The following is a 19687-nucleotide window of genomic DNA, read 5'->3' as shown; positions in this document are numbered from 1 at the left end:
ACAGACACTTTCGAATCGGACACTTTACAATCGGACACTTTAGAATCGGACACTTTAGAAACAGACACTTTCGAATCGGACGCTTCAGAATCGGACACTTTCGAATCGGACACTTTAGAATCGGACACTTCAGAAACGGACACTTCCGAATAGGACACTTTACAATCGGACACTTTAGAATCGGACACTTTAGAAACAGACACTTTCGAATCGGACGCTTCAGAATCGGACACTTTCGAATCGGACACTTTAGAATCGGACACTTCAGAAACGGACACTTCCGAATAGGACACTTTAGAATCGGACACTTTCGAATCGGACACTTTCGAATCGGATGCTTCAGAAATGGACACTTTAGAATCGGACGCTTCAGAATCGGACACTTTAGAATCGGACACTTTAGAAACGGACACTTTAGAATCGGACACTTTCGAATCGGACACTTTGGAAACGGACACTTTAGAACCGAACACTTCAGAATCGGACACTTCAGAAACGGACACTTTAGAATCGGACACTTTAGAAACGGACACTTTCGAATCGGACACTTTAAAATCGGACGCTTCAGAATCGGACACTTTAGAATCGGACACTTTAGAATTAGACACTTTAGAAACGGACACTTTCAAATCGGATGCTTCAGAATCGGACACTTTAGAAACGGACACTTTAGAATTAGACACTTTAGAAACGGACACTTTCGAATCGGACACTTTAGAATCGGATGCTTCAGAATCGGACACTTTAGAATCGGACGCTTCAGAATTAGACACTTTAGAAACGGACACTTTCGAATCGGACACTTTAGAATCGGATGCTTCAGAATCGGACACTTTAGAAACGGACACTTTAGAATTAGACACTTTAGAATCGGACACTTTAGAATCGGACACTTTAGAATCGGACACTTTAGAATCGGACACTTTAGAAACAGACACTTTCGAATCGGACACTTTCGAATCGGACACTTTAGAATCGGACACTTTAGAAACAGACACTTTCGAATCGGACACTTTAGAATCGGACACTTTAGAATCGGACACTTTAGAAACGGACACTTTAGAATCGGACGCTTTCGAATCGGACACTTTAGAATCGGACACTTTAGAATCGGACACTTTAGAATCGGACACTTTAGAAACAGACACTTTCGAATCGGACACTTTCGAATCGGACACTTTCGAATCGGACACTTTAGAATCGGACACTTTAGAAACAGACACTTTCGAATCGGACACTTTCAAATCGGACACTTTAGAATCGGACACTTTAGAATCGGACACTTTAGAAACAGACACTTTCGAATCGGACACTTTAGAATCGGACGCTTTCGAATCGGACACTTTCGAATCGGACACTTTAGAATCGGACACTTTAGAATCGGACACTTTAGAATCGGACACTTTAGAAACGGACACTTTAGAATCGGACGCTTTCGAATCGGACACTTTAGAATCGGACACTTTAGAAACAGACACTTTCGAATCGGACACTTTAGAAACAGACACTTTAGAATCGGACACTTTAGAAACAGACACTTTAGAATCGGACACTTTAGAATCGGACACTTTAGAAACGGACACTTTAGAATCGGACGCTTCAGAATCGGACACTTTCGAATCGGACACTTTAGAATCGGACACTTCAGAAACGGACACTTCCGAATAGGACACTTTAGAATCGGACACTTTCGAATCGGACACTTTCGAATCGGATGCTTCAGAAACGGACACTTCCGAATAGGACACTTTAGAATCGGACACTTTCGAATCGGACACTTTCGAATCGGATGCTTCAGAAACGGACACTTTAGAATCGGACGCTTCAGAATCTGACACTTTAGAATCGGACACTTTAGAATCGGACGCTTCAGAATCTGACACTTTAGAATCGGACACTTCAGAAACGGACACTTTAGAATCGGACGCTTCAGAATCTGACACTTTAGAATCGGACACTTTAGAAACGGACACTTTAGAATCGGACGCTTTCGAATCGGACACTTTGGAAACGGACACTTTAGAACCGAACACTTCAGAATCGGACACTTCAGAAACGGACACTTTAGAATCGGACACTTTAGAAACGGACACTTTCGAATCGGACACTTTAAAATCGGACGCTTCAGAATCGGACACTTTAGAATCGGATGCTTCAGAATCGGACACTTTAGAAACGGACACTTTAGAATTAGACACTTTAGAAACGGACACTTTCAAATCGGATGCTTCAGAATCGGATGCTTCAGAATCGGACACTTTAGAAACGGACACTTTAGAATTAGACACTTTAGAAACGGACACTTTAGAATCGGACACTTTAGAAACGGACACTTTCGAATCGGACACTTTAAAATCGGACGCTTCAGAATCGGACACTTTAGAATCGGATGCTTCAGAATCGGACACTTTAGAAACGGACACTTTAGAATTAGACACTTTAGAAACGGACACTTTAGAATCGGACACTTTAGAATCGGACACTTTAGAATCGGACGTTTTAGAATCGGACACTTTAGAATCGGACACTTCAGACTCGGACACTTTAGAAACGGACACTTTCGAATCGGACACTTTAGAATCGGACACTTTCGAATCGGACACTTTAGAAACGGACACTTTAGAATCGGACACTTTAGAATTAGACACTTTAGAAACGGACACTTTCGAATCGGACACTTTAGAATCGGATGCTTCAGAATCGGACACTTTAGAAACGGACACTTTAGAATCGGACACTTTAGAAACGGACACTTTCGAATTAGACACTTTAGAAACGGACACTTTAGAATCGGACACTTTAGAATCGGACACTTTAGAATCGGACGTTTTAGAATCGGACACTTTAGAATCGGACACTTCAGACTCGGACACTTTAGAAACGAACACTTTCGAATCGGACACTTTAGAATCGGACACTTTAGAAACGGACGCGTTAGAAACGGACACTTTAGAATCGGACACTTTAGAATCGGACACTTTAGAAACGGACACTTTAGAATCGGACATTTTAGAATCGGACACTTTAGAATCGGACGTTTTAGAATCGGACACTTTAGAATCGGACACTTCAGACTCGGACACTTTAGAAACGAACACTTTCGAATCGGACACTTTAGAATCGGACACTTTAGAAACGGACGCGTTAGAAACGGACACTTTAGAATCGGACACTTTAGAATCGGACACTTTAGAAACGGACACTTTAGAATCGGACATTTTAGAATCGGACACTTTAGAAACAGATGCTTTAGAAACGGACGCTTTAGAATCGGACGCTTTCGAATCGGACGCTTCAGAATCGGACGCTTCAGAATCGGACGCTTCAGAATCGGACACTTTCGAATCGGACATTTTAGAATCGTTTAGAAACAGACGCTTTAGAATCGGACGCTTTCGAATCGGACGCTTCAGAATCGGACGCTTCAGAATCGGACGCTTCAGAATCGTACGCTTTAGAATCGGACACTTTAGAATCGGACACTTTAGAAACGGACACTTTAGAATCGGACACTTTAAAAACGGACACTTTAGAAACGGACACTTTAGAAACGGACACTTTAGAATCGGACACTTTAGAATCGGACGCTTTAGAAACGGACACTTTAGAATCGGACACTTTAGAATCGGACATTTTAGAATCGGACACTTTAGAAACGGACACTTTAGAAACGGACACTTTAGAAACGGACACTTTAGAATCGGACACTTTAGAATCGGACGCTTTAGAAACGGACACTTTCGAATCGGACACTTTAGAATCGGACACTTTAGAATCGGACACTTTAGAAACAGACACTTTCGAATCGGACACTTTCGAATCGGACGCTTCCGAATCGGACACTTTCGAATCGGACACTTTAGAAACAGATGCTTTAGAAACAGACACTTTAGAAACGGACACTTTAGAATCGGACACTTTAGAAACGGACACTTTAGAATCGGACATTTTAGAATCGGACACTTTAGAAACGGACACTTTAGAAACGGACACTTTCGAATCGGACACTTTCGAATCGGACACTTTAGAATCGGACACTTTAGAAACAGACACTTTCGAATCGGACACTTTCGAATCGGACGCTTCCGAATCGGACGCTTTCGAATCGGACACTTTAGAAACAGATGCTTTAGAAACGGACACTTTAGAATCGGACACTTTAGAAACGGACACTTTAGAATCGGACACTTTAGAAACGGACACTTTAGAAACGGACACTTTAGAAACGGACGCTTCAGAATCTGACAGCCAATAAGCTGCCGTTAGACCACATGCAGTCTGTATTCTGGAGCTCACTTTAAACAGAATTTAATCCGGTTTTAGAGTTTCCTTCAGAGAGGGGCGGGGCTCAGCCTGAGAAATGGGGGAGGAGCTCCACCATCCGGGGGGAGGAGCTCCACCATCCGGAGGGAGCTCGGAGTGGAGCCACTGCTCCTCCACATAGAAAGGAGTCAGCTGAGGTGGTTCATCTGGTTAGGATGGCTCCTGGGAGGAGGCCCCGGGTCAGAACCAGAACTCTCTGGAGGGATTATATATCCCATCAGGCCTGGAAACTCCTCGGGACCCCCCAGGAGGAGCTGGGGAGGTATGTCTGGATATAACTCCTGGAAACGACCTCAGATCAGAGGAAGATGATGGATGGAAAAATGGAGTAATGAGTTCCTCCTCCTACATACTATCAGCAGGTGGCAGCAAAGCACCTTTCTTTATTTACAGGAGGAGGGAATGATGAAAGTTCTGGAAGGAAATCCCTTGAAGCAGGAAGTAGATCGCAGTACAGCTTTAGAACTGGCGGCAACAGACGTGTGGAGGAACAGCTCGTACTTTTGGATGTTCTGGTATTTAATTTGACTTGTTCTCATAAAAAATAACGTTATATGACAGGAAATTAGCGATGACCGGACGAGGCTTTGAAGCTTTTCATTGCTTTTCATTCAGCTTTGTTTGAAGCCATCTAACAGACTTTTTAGCTTTTTAAAGAGTTGTTATAATTGGCTTTATTCTTAGACATTATGTATTCATAGTCTGTATGTCACTAAACAATCTATGTTCCTATTTAGTACCTGTTTACTCAGCTCATACCTCGCAAAGTATGTCCAAGATTTTAGGATAACACAGCGGGACAGAATAACTGGGTCAGATAAAGCGTCACTATTAGGGCAGATAGGTCCGGTACATTAGATACATGTTTATCTCATCCAAAGAACACGACATGCCACTAAAAACTGGCCAATTATACCCTGTCGGGTGTGAGTACGACCTCTGTGGGATAAAGCTGAATATAAATATGAAATGTTTCTGGATATCGGGGCTCGGCCTGACGGATTTCCTGCGGGAGCTCCGAGTCCAGCTGCAATATACTTTACATTTGATCACTGATAAATACTTTGTTTAACTTTAGATTTCACCAGCTTGTTCCTGGGCTTCCAATGAAAGAATCGGGCTGATAATTTGGTGCCGTGACCCGGATTGGCTGACTCTGAGACCGTGTCCGATCGAGGACTGCCGGAGCTGATTGGAGGAGACTCTTCTTCAGACAATTCAAGGCCTAAAGCACAAGGTGAGCAGAAAACCTCTTGTATGTGAAATTTCTGCACATTGGTCATGCTAAATTAAACTGTCTGAATTAGGATGTCCTCCGATCACTAAATCAAAAGCACAAAATTACGGTCTGCTTTACTGAATGTTCACATGTAAAGTTTAAACAGTCTCACAGAGGGAGAGTAATAAGTGTCCTGGACTAGTATAATCTGGACAAATAAAAGATGTAAAATTCATAAGATAAATTAATAACCCCTTATGGGCTGTCTTCTAAAACTGGATAGGACTTGGGACATGTCTGTAAATAATGCGCAATAAGCGGTTAGACTGTAAATAATAAGGACACAGGGCTAAGTTTGTTATTTTTCATGAAAATGTGTGTGGGGGGGGGGGGGTTGCTACTTGGTTGCTATTTTACTGTTGGTGGAATCGAACACTGACACAGATCTCAAGTTGTTCTGTAAAAGAGGGGCATTGGACTGGAAAATAAAGGGGAATTTAGTTCGGGTTTTACAGAGATCTGTGAATTAAAAAGAGTGGATAGACCCCCAGCACTCGGGCACAGAGCCTTTCACCCGTTCTGATTAACACGTTTAAAACATCTGAATATGACACAAACCATTGTTGATGAGTGGAAAACATGTAAACCCAGCTCAATGGGGTCGGTATTATTTGACACCTTTACTATGGGGGAAAAAGCAGAAATACTTCTGGCAAATTGTCAGTGTTTTTAGGAGAAGTTGAATTCTCTATTCAGACAGTTTTCTGCACAGCGACCACATCAAGTACCCGACAAGACGCCATCTTCTCCAGGGACACATCCTCTTTCTATGTAGTTTATTGTTAGCTTTTATATAGCTGTCATATCTCCATTTGTAAGTCGCTTTGGATAAAAGCGAAATACATAAACATGAACATCCTACTACACTATAAGATAAGACACAATAACTGAAGCATGACTTTAGCAAAATAAAAAACTGACCATTTATGCAGATTCAGCATAAACAGCTTCGGCTGTACATGTGGACACGTGTCATTGGAAAAGAAAAGGTTAGATATCCTTAGCTTTGTCACAAATACTCTCACCCTAAGATTATCCCAACCCTGCTTCCTTCTTCCCTCATTCAGCCCTGAGAGTGAGGGCAGATTCTGATTGATCACTGGTCTGTACTTAAAGAGGACCAGAGTTACATGTAGTTATTTAGTCTGAGTTTACAATGATAAAAGAAGTCCTTTCCTCAGGTCATTTAATACACTTGCTTATACTGGTTTTATGTGCCATTTTATGTACTATTTCATTAACTATTTTTATGTCTTTGTTTTAATATTTATTTTATGTCGGTTACTGTTTTATGACTTGCATGTAAAGCACTTTGGGAACCTTTTGGGCTATATATTGTAAAGGGCTATACAAATAAACTTGATTTGATTTTGATTTGATTTTAGAGCAATTCTGATTAATTCAGTCATTTATTTTTAAATATATTTGATTGGGAGAGATACCAAAGTACATAGATAGACTCAAAGTTTTTCAATGAAAGTATCACAGTGAAGAGATAAGAAGCCATAAAATGTCCAACATGAATCCAGGAAGATGTTTCAAACTGTTTGTTGTTGAAGTAAGATTTAACAGCTCTCTTAAGGGTGTTATTGCTTTGATGTGTGTATATTTGTCCATATCAGTAAATGTAGTTTCCTGAAAGAAATAACGGTAACAAAAATTTAAACTGCTTTCTGTAAAACTTAGATTTAAGTTTCTGAGACTCTGCTTCTCTGTTTTATTCCAGGAAACTACAGCAAACTGTGGAGTAAACGGAGTGTCTGAGGAGCAGGAATCTGAAATGAGTGTAAAATCTGCATCACTCCTCGTCTCTCTGCTGTGTCTCTGGTCTCCCTCTGCAGGTGAGTTTCACCTGAGCTTCATCACACCGCCGTGTTGTTACTAAAGTCATGGAAACGCCTCCAGGTGTGAGGTCCGACCACCGCTGAGTCAGAACCGATCACACCTTTATCAGTGTTTACCTGCTCGTTCCTCCGGGGCGACGGCGTGTGGAGACTCGCTGTTTCTATCCTTAAGATTCTGCCACAGAAACTGATCAGCCGTCATGTTTCACATGTATGTGCAGCTCACCTGAGCCTCAGGTGAGCATTTCTTTCTTTTGGAGTCAGTTACATAAAGCAGGGTGTGGACTTCCCTGAGCTGAGGGGATTTCACTGACGTCACACTGAAGAACGCCGCGGGTGATTAATAATGTTTAACCAGGATTGCGAAACATTGGCCATATGAAAGTGTGTCAGAGAGGCCTTCAGCATCAGCAGAGGGGGCGGAGTCACACAAGGGGCGGAGTCACTGGGGGTGGAGTCAAATATGGGGTGGGGTCACAGAAGAGGTGGAGTCAAACATGGGGTGGGGTTAAACATGGGGTGGGGTCACAGAAAGGGCGGAGTCACTGGGGGTGGGGTTAAACATGGGGTGGGGTCACAGAAGGGGCGGAGTCACTGCGGTGGAGTCAAACATGGGGCGGGGTCACAGAAGGGGCGGAGTCACTGGGGGTGGAGTCAAACAGGGGGTGGGGTTAAACGTGGGGTGGGGTCACATAAGGGGTGGAGTCACTGGGGGTGGAGTCAAACAGGGGGTGGGGTTAAACATGGGGTGATGTCACATAAGGGGCGGAGTCAATGAGGGGGTAAACAGGGGCGGAGTCACCGAGGGACGGAGTTAAACATGGGGCGGGGTCACATAGGAGCCATTTTGTATAAGAAAAGCTGACAGAAGCCCAATTCAAACACATCATTCCATAAAATGGGCCTTTTTGAATGAATTAATTTATTTCAGACAATTACCACAAAAAGTTATTGTAAACAGTATTTACAAAAAGAACAATTCCAAACAACATATTCACCAGTATCAGCTCAACATCTCATTATATATTCATATGTAAATTTGAACATGATAGAAACTAATAATATAAACAAAATTTCCAACTGAATAAACTTGTATAAACTTGGTATAAATACCTTCAGATATGACATTAATTAATGCAAATTGTCTGAAAGGGGTACAGTTTAATTGCTGGAAAAGGTGGAGCTACAAAGACTTATAAAATATGAATACATATGCATGCATCATCATAGGAAACAAGATAAATCAATTTAAATCTAACACAGAAAAGGGAAAACAACGAGAGGACTTCTACTGTCTATTCTGTTCTTTTATGTTCTAAATGCTTTTATTTAAAATAAATGATGCTGTTCAACTCAAACACACTGATTCCAGCATATCTGCCGTGTCCCAGGTCCATTTCAGCAGAATCAGTGTCCTCTCTTTGGTGTCTCCTCAAACTGGAAGAGATTAACTGGGTTGAACTTAGTTAATATATGTTGTTTTTCTCTTTCAGCTGAAGAAAACATCACAGCTGAACCTGGACAGGATCTTACTCTGAGATGTGGAGTTCCCAACAACAACAAAACCATCGTAGCTCTGAAGTGGAGCAGAACTGATCTGGAGCCAGATTATGTTCTTTTATACAGAGATGGTCACTATAACCAGCATCCATCCTTTAAGAACCGGGTGGATCTGCAGGACAGACAGATGAAGGATGGAAACGTGTCTCTGATTCTGAAGGATGTGACGCCTGATGATGGAGGAACATATGAGTGTCGAGTTAAACAGGAAGGAACAGACCAGGGGAGGAATGGATTAAAGACCATCAGCATCATCTACCTGGCAGTTGCTCCAGTTGTTCCAACAGGTGAGTTTGTTACTTTGGTTCCATTCACACATGGTGTCATCAAGTCTAATCTGGCATTAAACTACATCTTAAAGGGGAAGTTTGTTTTTTTTTAAACCTGGACCTTATTTCTGGCATGAAATACGTTCATCTACTCACTGAGAACAGTGAAAGTCTGCGTCCTTCAGAAGATATTTAGATAACTGGAGATCCATATAACGGAGTGAACGGGGCTTAGAGGATGCAGCCTCTAAATAAGGCATTATCTGTCTTTATTTCACCAATACTTTAAGAAGAATGAATGAATGAACGTGTGCTATAGCTCTGTTAGCTCATAGCTCTGTTAGCTCATAGCTCTGTTAGCTCATAGCTGCTGTTAGCTCATAGCTCTGCTAGCTCATAGCTGCTGTTAGCTCATAGCTCTGTTAGCTCTGTTAGCTCATAGCTGCTGTTAGCTCATAGCTCTGTTAGCTCATAGCTGCTGTTAGCTCATAGCTGCTGTTAGCTCATAGCTCTGTTAGCTCTGTTAGCTCATAGCTGCTGTTAGCTCATAGCTCTGTTAGCTCATAGCTGCTGTTAGCTCATAGCTGCTGTTAGCTCATAGCTCTGTTAGCTCATAGCTGCTGTGTTGTTGTTATTGGTGGCTATCGGGGGGCTTATAGAGGGCTTTCTGCACAAAACTATCAGCAGCAAACTCTGTGTGAAGTTAGCCGACTGTCACAGAGCACGGAGTAAATAAACTGTGCTGCAGGGGGGCGTGTGGATGAAGTGGTCCCAGTAGAGTGCCTGTGTAGAAATCCCTCCATTAGCTCTCCTATAGCTGCAAGTAGCCACATAACAAACTCTGTGTAACAGCCGACTGTCACAGAGCACGGAGTGAATAAACTGTGCTGCAGCAGCAGAGTGCAGAGAGGATGATGAACGTATGCTGGAAAACAAAGTTCCATCTATGCAGCAGATGTTTAGTGATTTTTGAACATGACAATCATTTATGATGTTTTTAAATGCTCTTTTTGAGCTGCGTTAGTAAAGTAAAAGGCTTTTTACCAAATGAATAAATTGGTATAAACTGTTAGATATCCTAAATTATGTTACAGAAATATAATCTTTGTGTTTAATCCTTAACTTTTAATGGATTTTAGGGGGAATTTTATGTTTAAAAAACTACAAATTATAACCCAAAGTGGTGAAATGAAATAAGAAAAGAAAGTGAACCTTAAACAGAGTTCAGATAAAGTGTCTGCTTGGATTTATAGATCACATTTATGTCCTTATGCACCAGATCTTATTTCAGTTTTTTATTTTTAGAATTTTATCTTTTTGTCCTATTTCTTTTGAAGATATTTCAACATAAAATGATGACAGATTAGAGACACAAAGGGGTGAATACGTTTCCAGCTCACTGTAATGTGTGAAGAGGGAATGGATTCTGTTGTTCTTCATCACCACCTGACAGCTGATATAGATGTTTCTCTTCCTCAGGCCCTGACCTCCTGGTGGTGTTTGCTGGAGTGACGATCGGTCTGATACTTTTATTTTCTATTATTTTTACAAGTTTTTGTATCTTTAAAAAATGCGCTCGCCCCACACCACACCGGCCCGCTGCTGAGCAGATGGATGAACTCCAGCAGCTCAGAATCTCAGATCCTGGACCATCTCAGCAGTGACGGTTATGCTGCGGTTTATTCGGTTACGCCGTTTTCCTCCCACCGTTAGAAAACGTTTGGTCAGCCCCGCGCCGCCCAGACGTTACGGCGTTTAAGTGTGTCCGACGTCGACTGGCACTGTCCTGTCCGTGGAAACGTTCATTCGGCAACTCCGTGACGCACGGTCATTCCATTTTATATTTATTTAGTTTGAATAATTAAACGGGTGATGCTGGCTTTCACCTGCCCCGCCCAAGCAGTGCCGCTTCAGGTTTGCTTCAATCCAGCCCACAACAGCCTCAGGCAGCGGATGTTCCCATTCATCCCTGAACCCACGAGTCCCTGCTGCGAGAAAAAGAAAGTGACTTTGCCTGATTGAAGCTGGCGCTCGACAACCTGCTGAACAGCCATCTGCACCTCAATGAGCAGCAGGATTATCAAGTGCTCCTGGGACCCCTGAAGTGACGGAGTTCACTCCAACCAGGCAAAGCCGATGTGCCCTAACCCAAACCCAAGGCCACATACAACAGCCAGGCAGGCTCTACAGGACAGTCAGCCTCATCAGCTCGTCCAACTGGGTGCAATCCTAAACACCCTGAAGCCTTTGATGCATTCGCCCTAACCATCCAATCAGTGGAAGGCATGCTTAGGGACCCTGGAGGGCCCGAATGGCTACGAACTATGACGTGGATCTCATGTCGACGCCTCCTGAGCAAGATGCCGCCAAACTATCGTGAACCGATTCCTGAACCGAGGAATTCTTCGGACAGGTACTGACCAAACTTACAACCCACCAGATCCGAGTTCCTGGCTTCAGATGAAATCCCAAGGATGGTCTGCACCACCAAAGTCCTCATCCAAACCCAACCTGCACCGTCCCCACTGTGAGGAACATTTCTGAACGAGGTCCTGGAACTGAACACAAACCAGACCGTGAAGTGGATAATGGACGGACTGTTTCTTCATTCATTTGTGTGCCTCTGTTTCTGTCTTCATGTTAATAAAGTTGTTGTTTCCAACCTCAGTGCTGGGCTACCATTTACGATATAAGACGATACTCGGTTTAAGGTTGTCCGTCGGGCTGAACATCAGCAGCAGCAGCAAACGCTTTGATTTCCAATCGTTCAGTAGAAGATGGGATCAATCCCGTTAGGGCAGGGAAAGAAATTGATTTGTATTTGAAAGAGTCAACCGATGAGCAACGATGGAACTTAACAGCATGTGCAAACTGTGACAGTTTGCACATGCTGTTAAGGTGCAAACAAGAACGGGGCTAAACAACTCCAACACGAAATCACTCCACTAGAGGAGGAACTAAAACATTAATCAGAAACCGAACGCAATGCTCCTCCAACGGAGGCAACTATGAAAAGATTACAAATGAAAATCACTCCAAAAACGGAGGAACAAAACCGACTATGAAACTTATCGTGGTTTTAAGCTAGAGGTAAAGAATAAATGATCAAAACAAAGGATTCGCTCTGCAGGAGGATCGCTGCACTGCAGGCTCAAGGATTCTGTGGCTTTCTGTGGACAAAGACGCTCGAGTGAGGCTCAAGACCGAAGGCAACATACTGGCACAAGACGAGGGAGACTATTTGAGCACAAGAGGAGCCAACAGGTGGAAACACTTTGGAATCAGGGAAGACAATCAGCCGCCTGACACAGGAGGAAGGGCAAGATACCCGAAACGAGAGGGAAGTTTTTCAAAATAAAACAGGAAATGACGAGACATGGACCAGAACCTAAAGACGCGACACGTTGCACATTTCAAACCCATCAGGTCCCATCAGGCCACAGTAATCTTAGTATTTTTATCCATAAAGAACTCATTAAATCGAAAAGGCTCTAATTCTCAGACTTTTCTTTCCTACAGCTTTTCATTCACCTCCTACGGAGCTCAGAAAGTGGGTTATTCTCTTCTCCTGGTGGCACTGTTTGGGCTCCGTAACCCGCACAGGGAATAATGAATAAATGATAATAAACGGCAGAGAACTGGAGCGTGCACGTTACACACGAGCTAGATAAGAAATGATCGTGCTGAAAGGAACCAGATACAAAATGTGTTTTTAGCTGTGAGGGTAAGTTGACCCTTTTCAGCCTCCATAGCGACCCAGAAGTCTCGGATCGGCGGGTGCGCCTTGTTTTCCCAGCTGGGAAAAGGTTTGGATTCGTCCGCTTCGCTTCGCCGCCGCCGGTCTCACGAACGAGACGCAGTACGATGCTGAAGCTGAGCTCCTCCAGGTGTGAGTAAAACCGATTCAGATGTCTCCTGTGTTGGAATTAAACCTACGAGCAGATTTCGAAATAAACGTACGAAAGATACGAGCAGAACGTCTGGACCTGATTGGTTCCTTTTCCTTTAAAATAGGGGAAATCTCCTCGGTGCAGAAGGCAGGTGAATGTAATGATGGACGTTTAAATATGGAGGTCCACAGCTGCCAAACCTGGGGGCTGAGAAAATATCGCCTCTAATCAATTAATTTACTCCTACTATCAACTTTATTTTTATATTTCAGCACTGTTATTCATTCACTGTATTGATTTATGCTTCAATATATTTCGGGCTCTGTCTGTATTAAGCTCTGCTTCTATGTTTGTGTCTCTGTAACGTTTCTGCCTCTAACTTCGGTCTAAAGCAGGGTCGGTCCACAGGAGGCGTGATGGCTTTGACTGGGAGACCTGCTGCAGGACTCACAGAACTGAAGGCGGTAAGTTTCTGATGCTACGGTCCATCAGGGGAAGTTGGACAGTAACCGACATGAATGTGGAAAGTTCACCGCCACATATCTTCCTGCTTTGCTGTGTTCTGCTCTGCAGAAGAAGCACACATCAGCTGATCGTTGTTTCTGACCCGAGTTCATGCTGCCAGAGGTTTCAGGACCTCAGCTGCTACAGGACGGTGGACGAGGGTTAAACCAGGCTGCCCGAAGGGTGAGAATCATCACTCAGTTTCCACTTTGAGTTGTGGAATATTTCGGCGTAAAGCACAACGATTGGCACGAAGGTTTGTGGCGGTGCTTTCATCTCAGAGAGCACACGTTCATCCTGTTATCGGTCCTTTCTCTTCAGGGAGAAATCCACACGAATGTAGAGCAAAGCTCAGGCTGGTTTGGATGATTTTAACTGAAATCCCGCTGCTGTTTGAACCTGAAGGTTCAGCCGCTTTAAAACTGCTGACTGTGCATACGAGTCAGTCACCATTCCTCGAGTTTGATTTTAAAACGATCCTCCCTGTAGTCGTGTAGCACTGAGCTTGTTGGAGCTCACAGGGGTGAATGGAAACATCTGGATTCTTAACATGTAGAGCGAGCTGGGTCAGGAAGCTGCGAACCACCAGATAGATCAGTCACCTCAACCCTGGAGATGATGCCGTGGGGCTCAGATCCTGAATCAGTCCATAGTTGGAGGGAAAACAGCCCAATTATTAGACTCTTCTGCCCTGTGGACTGTCAACATGAAGGTTAACTCACCAACAATGACCCTCAGAGCAGATTTCTGCCGGGCAGCCACAGCAGACGGCTCTATGTGTTGGTGCTCTGCAGAGATTTAGTGGATGAGGAGCCTCATATTCACAGGATGTGAAGCTTGTCCTGCTGCAGCAGAAGGAATCATGGGACGACACAGTAACTCCGCCCCCTTCCTTATGGGCTTTGGTTTCACCACAGAACTGAAGTTCAGGAGGTTGATGCCGTGAGAACAGCTGCAGTGTCTCTGTTAAAAACATCCTCATTATGTTTAAGATCGGAGACGTTCGGTGAAGCAAACGTGTTCTCAGAGAGTTGTGTCATCTGTTTGTGGCGTTAACCAGCTGCTGAGGAGCAATTTTCTACGGTAACTTGTTTTTTCTGCTATCTGCAGTGACTGAGATCTAAAGATCGGGACGAGACGAGAACAGATGAGCAGAAGTCGGCAGAGGAAAGCCCAGAAGGGCCGGAGTCTCTGGAGGAAAGCCTCTTATTACTGCATCAGTGGCAGTTCTGTTCAGCCTCAAAGAAGAGGAAGTGAGGAAGCTTCTCAGCAGAGCGTGAACCCGAGCAGCATCCAGCACCGGGCCAGTGTGGCGCCTGAAAGGACCTCCTCTACGCCACCGGGCCAGTGTGGCGCCTGAAAGGACCTCCTCTACGCCACCGGGCCAGTGCGGCGCCTGAGAGGACCTCCTCTACGCCACCAGAACAGTGTGGCGCCTGAAAGGACCTCCTCTACGCCAACAGAACAGTGCGGCGCCTGAAAGGACCTCCTCTACGCCACCGGGCCAGTGCGGCGCCTGAGAGGACCTCCTCTACGCCACCAGAACAGTGTGGCGCCTGAAAGGACCTCCTCTACGCCAACAGAACAGTGCGGCGCCTGAAAGGACCTCCTCTACGCCACGGTCAGACGGAGGATAATATTGGTTTTCATGTTTAATTGAATGTTTTTATGCCACATTACTTAAACAACACCTGAGCTGTTATTTAGTGATGAAATTCTTTTTGACTTAAAGGTTGTTGCCACGATGAACATTTGCGACAAACGGTTGGGAAGGCAGAAGAAGAGCAGACGAAGGGCAGAAGAAGAGCAGACGAAGGGCAGAAGAAGAGCAGACGAAGGGCAGAAGAAGAGCAGAAGAAGGGCAGAAGAAGGGCAGACGAAGGGCAGAAGAAGAGCAGAAGAAGAGCAGACGAAGGGCAGAAGAAGAGCAGACGACGGGCAGAAATAGGGCAGAAATAGGGCAGACGAAGGGCAGAAGAAGAGCAGACGAAGGGCAGAAATAGGGCAGACGAAGGGCAGAAGAAGAGCAGAAGAAGAGCAGAAATAGGGCAGAAATAGGGCAGACGAAGGGCAGAAGAAGAGCAGACGAAGGGCAGAAGAAGAGCAGACGAAGGGCAGAAGAAGAGCAGACGAAGGGCAGAAGAAGAGCAGAAGAAGGGCAGAAATAGGGCAGAAATAGGGCAGAAATAGGGCAGACGAAGGGCAGAAGAAGAGCAGACGAAGGGCAGAAGAAGAGCAGACGACGGGCAGAAATAGGGCAGAAATAGGGCAGACGAAGGGCAGAAGAAGAGCAGACGAAGGGCAGAAATAGGGCAGACGAAGGGCAGAAGAAGAGCAGAAGAAGAGCAGAAATAGGGCAGAAATAGGGCAGACGAAGGGCAGAAGAAGAGCAGAAGAAGAGCAGAAATAGGGCAGAAATAGGGCAGACGAAGGGCAGAAGAAGAGCAGACGAAGGGCAGAAATAGGGCAGAAATAGGGCAGACGAAGGGCAGAAGAAGAGCAGACGAAGGGCAGAAGAAGAGCAGAAGGGCAGACGACGGGCAGAAGAGGAGCAGAAGAAGAGCAGAAGAAGAGCAGAAATAGGGCAGACGAAGGGCAGAAGAAGAGCAGAAGAAGAGCAGAAGAAGAGCAGAAGAAGAACAGAAGAAGAACAGAAGAAGAGCAGAAGAAGAGCAGACGAAGGGCAGAAGAAGAGCAGACGAAGGGCAGAAGAAGAGCAGACGAAGGGCAGAAGAAGAGCAGACGAAGGGCAGAAGAAGGGCAGAAGAAGAGCAGAAGAAGAGCAGAAGAAGGGCAGAAGAAGAGCAGACGAAGGGCAGAAGAAGGGCAGAAGAAGAGCAGACGACGGGCAGAAATAGGGCAGAAATAGGGCAGACGAAGGGCAGAAGAAGAGCAGAAGAAGGGCAGAAGAAGAGCAGACGAAGGGCAGAAGAAGGGCAGAAGAAGAGCAGACGAAGGGCAGAAGAAGAGCCACAGAGAGGACGCTGAATGCAGCCCCAGAAAAAAACCAGCTGCTGGAGGTTTAAATGCTGCAGGAACTGAGGACGGATGATCCGAAGGATCCTCTGAGACTGACCTTCTGCAGCTTCCTGGTTCCCTTTGCCCTGAAAATGAGGACAAATTTAACTCCTTCAGTTCAGAACTGAACGTTTTCCTCCTGTTCGGGCGTTTAACATAATTTGAAAGAACCTGAATGAGGAAAAGCTTCTGAGGAACATCTTCTTATTATATGTTAATTTAACTCATTTTCCCATTCTTAGACTGTTGAGTAGAAGTAATATATTTTTTATATGAAGATAATTGTAGAAATTGTGTTTGCTCTTTATTTTGTTTTTCCAAACCCAGTAAATGTGAATCCATGAAATCAACAGTTTCAGCTGTTCTTTGTTCTCTACTTTAATCAGAATCGGATCAGATTAATGTTCAGGGAACGCAAAAGTTCACTTGATTCTCAAAGGAAAAGCTGCGTAATGCGCCGTGCTCTGGTGTGCATGTGAGGTGAAACTGGGATTGAAGTGGGATGAGTAAAGTTTTCCTCTGTGAGCGCAGGGAACACGGGGCCCAGGTGTTCTGCTGTACCAGACCTGCAGCAGCGAACACGATGCAGACATCCTGAAGAGGGAGAAACAGCAGCTTCACTTTATTTTCTGCTCTGATGTGTGCAGTGGGACCAAGTGGGGCCCCTCAGGAGTCTGGAGTTTTTTGCATTTACATATTAATATATGTGGAAGGGAGGAACAGGAAGTCCAGAACTTAGAGCAGGTAAATGGGGTGGAATTTGATAAAAGGGGCAGAAAGGCTCATTTGGGCACGCTTTTCATCAGTTAAAAGTGTTCCAAAATTAAGTAACACTTTTAACCGATAAAAGTGTCCAAAACTGAAACCAGTAAGAATGGGACACTTATTTGACAATATAAAGGGTCCGAAAATGCACCATGTAAACCACTTTGGCACATTTCCGTCATTAAAAAAGTGTCCCGAATTGGACTCATTTTTGGTGGATTGTCCAATTATAGACAGGATGGGAACTGGAGCTCCAGAGGGTGCTGACAGGAGTGTGTGCCCCAGGAGGAGCGCTTAAGTGTGGCTGAGTGTTCCAGGCCAGGAACCCTGTATTACAGTAGAAACAATAAAACATTAACTGTTTTATGTTTGTTTTTTATTTGGTTAAAAAGAATAATGGGTTAGCCTAAATTATTAATTCATTAATCTCCTTTCCCTCTATCCCAGCTGCCTCTGGGCAGGAGGTGAGCTGCACCCTGCCCAGGTGCACCCTGCCCAGGTGCACCCTGCCCAGGTGCACCCTGCCCAGGTGCACCCTGCCCAGGTGCACCCTGCCCAGGTGCACCCTGCCCAGGTGCACCCTGCCCAGGTGCACCCTGCCCAGGTGCCCCCTGCCCAGGTGCACCCTGCCCAGGTGCACCCTGCCCAGGTGCACTCGCCTCTCGCCCAATGACAGCTGCTTCTATTTCATTTTACGACGCACTAATCACTGATTTTAGGGATGAGTTTCCTGATCCTACATTAATAATCTCTCACAGGTTACAGAGTCACATGGTCCACAGAGCAGATTTAAAGTGACGGTTCAAAAGGTGAAATGTGACATTTGGGAGTTTCTGTGAGTCAGAGTCAGGTGGTCTGCAGCCACAGAGCAGACAGATGAAGCTGTGAAACACAGCAGAACAGGATCAGATCAGAGGATTCAGTTCAGTGTGATGGAAGCAGCACAGATCCATGTGATCTGTCAGAGAAAAACTGTCTTCAGACGCAGAAATGACTCCGTCTGCTGTCATGTGGTGTTTCTACCTCCAACATTTAACAACCAGGAAGTTCAAACTGCCCTCTGATTCAGGCTGAGTCAGAGGAGGAGGAGTCTGACGGTTTAAACTGGTTCTGACCGCACTTCCTCTTTCAGACGCTCCTCCTCCATCTTGTTGTGTCGTGTTACAGAAACAAACTCAGGTTTCAGAGTTGTTCTTCAGTGAGCTCCATCATCCAGCAGGAGGCAGCACTGACCAGCTGGAACTGAGAAACACCAGCCTCCAGGGGCCTCCAGAGGCCTCCAGAGGCCTCCAGGGGCCTCCAGGGGCTTTCAGGGGCCTCCAGGGGCCTTTGTCACCTCTGACAGAGTCTGACCAGTTTTCTTGTAGCTTGTTGTTAGCTTTGATGTTATATCCTCAGAAGTCTACTTTGTTTTAGTGGCACACACACTCTTTTATTCTTTTACTCTTTTATTGTTTCAGGTTTAGCAAGGTTTCAGTCAGCAGATCTTTGTGCAGGTTCTCTGATTTCTGGCACATCTTGAACAGGTCAGGCCCCACTTCCATGGAGCTGCTGATGCTAGAAAGGCACTTAGGGACTGCAGAGAGATGCTCTAAGATGGCTTTTAAAGACCGTAAGTGGCCTGACCAGCAGGTTTTTCAGCATTGCACTTGTTCAGACGACTGTAACTTTCTGATTTTAAACATCTTTGAATCCATGATGGCTCACAAGTCATAAACTGAACAGCGAGTACAGACTTTCTCAGAGAACAAACCAATCTCGGGCCTCTGGTTCTGCCTGAAAGCTGTGAGAAAGCGCTAAGTTGAGTTGATGTGCACAGCAGTGCACACCTCAAGCTGTCCCACTCTTTACTGCTACTACATACTCAGTGCCATTATGAGCTGTTCTTCAGTTGCAGCAGCTATGTATTCAGCACCAAACTGTTTTAGTTCTGTCATGGCCAGCGAACACTTTACACATACAGCCAGATGTTTTCATCTCTGGCTTCATCTGCTGTAGTCAATTCCTGCATTTTCAACTCAATACTTGAAGTTACCTCTTGATGATTTAATTTTGAGATGAAGGTGATGAATATGTGCCGTGTGATGGGGCTGTGTTTGACTGCACAGATCCTTTGATTTGACCGAATTGCTTTAGGAGTTTCGTACACTTCCCTGATTTTCCTTCATCGTGGCCACAGAATTGACTATTTTGTTCAGCCACAATCTGTGTGACAGAAAGTCTGAACCTGGAGAT

At 44.8% G+C, this 19687-nt stretch overlaps 1 protein-coding gene across 1 annotated transcript in view; it reads left to right on the top strand.

Moving 5' to 3' along the window:
- The window catches only part of LOC140281953 (pregnancy-specific beta-1-glycoprotein 5-like), a 50089-nt gene extending 35281 nt beyond the window's left edge, over positions 1–14808 (top strand). Inside the window, exons 3-6 of the mRNA XM_072376474.1 lie at positions 8940–9293; positions 10755–10793; positions 13558–13629; positions 14780–14808. Of these exons, the coding sequence (XP_072232575.1) occupies positions 8940–9293; positions 10755–10793; positions 13558–13629; positions 14780–14793 (479 nt within the window). The 3' untranslated portion in view covers positions 14794–14808. The remainder of the gene's footprint in view (positions 1–8939; positions 9294–10754; positions 10794–13557; positions 13630–14779) is intronic.
- Positions 14809–19687: the final 4879 nt, after the last annotated feature.

This window comes from Leuresthes tenuis, unplaced genomic scaffold (genome assembly GCF_036924035.1).
Source record: "Leuresthes tenuis unplaced genomic scaffold, fLeuTen1.0.hap1 SCAF_22, whole genome shotgun sequence".
NCBI classification, from domain to species: domain Eukaryota; kingdom Metazoa; phylum Chordata; class Actinopteri; order Atheriniformes; family Atherinopsidae; genus Leuresthes; species Leuresthes tenuis.
The sequence above is the reverse complement of the archived record's forward strand: the minus strand, read 5'-3'. Positions and strand labels throughout refer to the sequence as shown.